Genomic DNA, 1,419 nt, shown 5'->3' with positions numbered 1-1,419 from the left:
AAAATAAAAAATACAAAAATTTAAAAAATATTTTTAAAAAATTAGAAATTTTAATTAAACATGCCATATTTTACGTACCGTATTTAACGTCCGGCACGGTTATAGAACTTTCCGCAATGTTTGTCGCCAGTATTACTTTACGAAAACCAACTGGTGGGTGATTAAATACTTTGCTCTGCTCATCCGGCGAGATTAATGAATGCAGCCGTATAGGAAAGAGTTTTACATTATTACTGGAATTATATATAGCAAGTTGTTTAATTTTTTAAATTAACACATATGCACAGCACATACTCAACAGATTCGCTTAACGTTTCCAATTTGTGGCACATTTGATCAATTTCATTGATACCAGGTAGAAATATCAGTATCGAGGTTTGTGGCAGTGAGCTAGGATCCATGGAAACAGAAGCTTCCTGCTTCTCTATATTATCTATGACAATAATCAGTTTATAGGCAATATTATACATTTCTTTCGATATGCCAGGATCGGATACGTCCACATCGGTGTTCTATAAACAAAATATGGAAAAACAACAATTAATAAATAATAGACTAATTTATGCAACGTATACGTGAACATTTACCGTACTATTGATGCGACCCAGATCGGATAAATAGAATTCGCGCACCTGATAAAGGCGACGTGAATCAACGCGCAGCACTGGCGCCGGATTGCGACGTATGGTAAAGTAATCAGAGAACTAAAATTAACATAAAATCATTATTCTATTCCCAATATATATACAATACAATGTACTATAGTATACCAACCTCTCCAGCATTGATTGTGGCTGACATGAGTACAATTTTAACACCGCGTGAATTTGTTGTCAACAGTTTTCTTATAACTATCAGTAAAAAATCCATTTCCTGGTCACGTTCGTGCACCTCGTCAAGAACAATATGTGTAAATTGTCTAAGTGACTTCTCCTTTATAAGTTTTTGCAACAGTACACCAGTTGTGCAGTACAGCAAGCGTGTATCTTCGGAAACTTTCGCATGCAAGCCAACCTAGGCAAATATGTATATAGAAAATATTTCAAATTTCTTTTTACTTAATACTATCAAAAATTGAATCCTTTCGAAGGCAAGCTGGCGACAGCTTTTTCAAAAAAGTTGTTAATTTAGTCGCAAACATCCATTTTACCTGAAACCCAACAACGGAGCCTTCTTCCCATTTTCTCTCCTGGCAAACACGCCTAGCAATAGATATTGCTGCAATCCTACGTGGTTGTGTGCAGACAATTTTGCAGTACTCCCGATTGGCATAGGATTCGTCGAGTATATACTGAGGCACCTGAAATAAAAAAATATATTATTAAAAAATATTTATATATAATATTAAAGTTATTAAATATTGGAGAGGCGAAAAAGTCTTTTCGTACTACTAATCAAATTTTAACTTATTATATATAT

At 34.2% G+C, this 1,419-nt stretch overlaps 1 protein-coding gene across 2 annotated transcripts in view; it reads right to left on the bottom strand.

Moving 5' to 3' along the window:
- LOC108969492 (probable ATP-dependent RNA helicase spindle-E) overlaps window positions 1-1,419 on the bottom strand; it is an 11,354-nt gene that overhangs the window by 6,720 nt on the left and 3,215 nt on the right. For both annotated transcript variants that reach the window (XM_018934241.1, XM_018934243.1), the window contains exons 3-7: window positions 1,151-1,300; window positions 775-1,014; window positions 588-704; window positions 295-512; window positions 79-233 (exon numbers count right to left, since the gene is read on the bottom strand). In XM_018934241.1, coding sequence (XP_018789786.1) covers window positions 79-233; window positions 295-512; window positions 588-704; window positions 775-1,014; window positions 1,151-1,300 — 880 coding nt within the window. The remainder of the gene's footprint in view (window positions 1-78; window positions 234-294; window positions 513-587; window positions 705-774; window positions 1,015-1,150; window positions 1,301-1,419) is intronic.

Source organism: Bactrocera latifrons, unplaced genomic scaffold, assembly GCF_001853355.1.
Source record: "Bactrocera latifrons isolate USDA-ARS-PBARC rearing strain unplaced genomic scaffold, ASM185335v1 scaffold_254, whole genome shotgun sequence".
Classification (NCBI taxonomy): domain Eukaryota; kingdom Metazoa; phylum Arthropoda; class Insecta; order Diptera; family Tephritidae; genus Bactrocera; species Bactrocera latifrons.
This window is presented reverse-complemented; position numbering and strand designations above follow the sequence as displayed.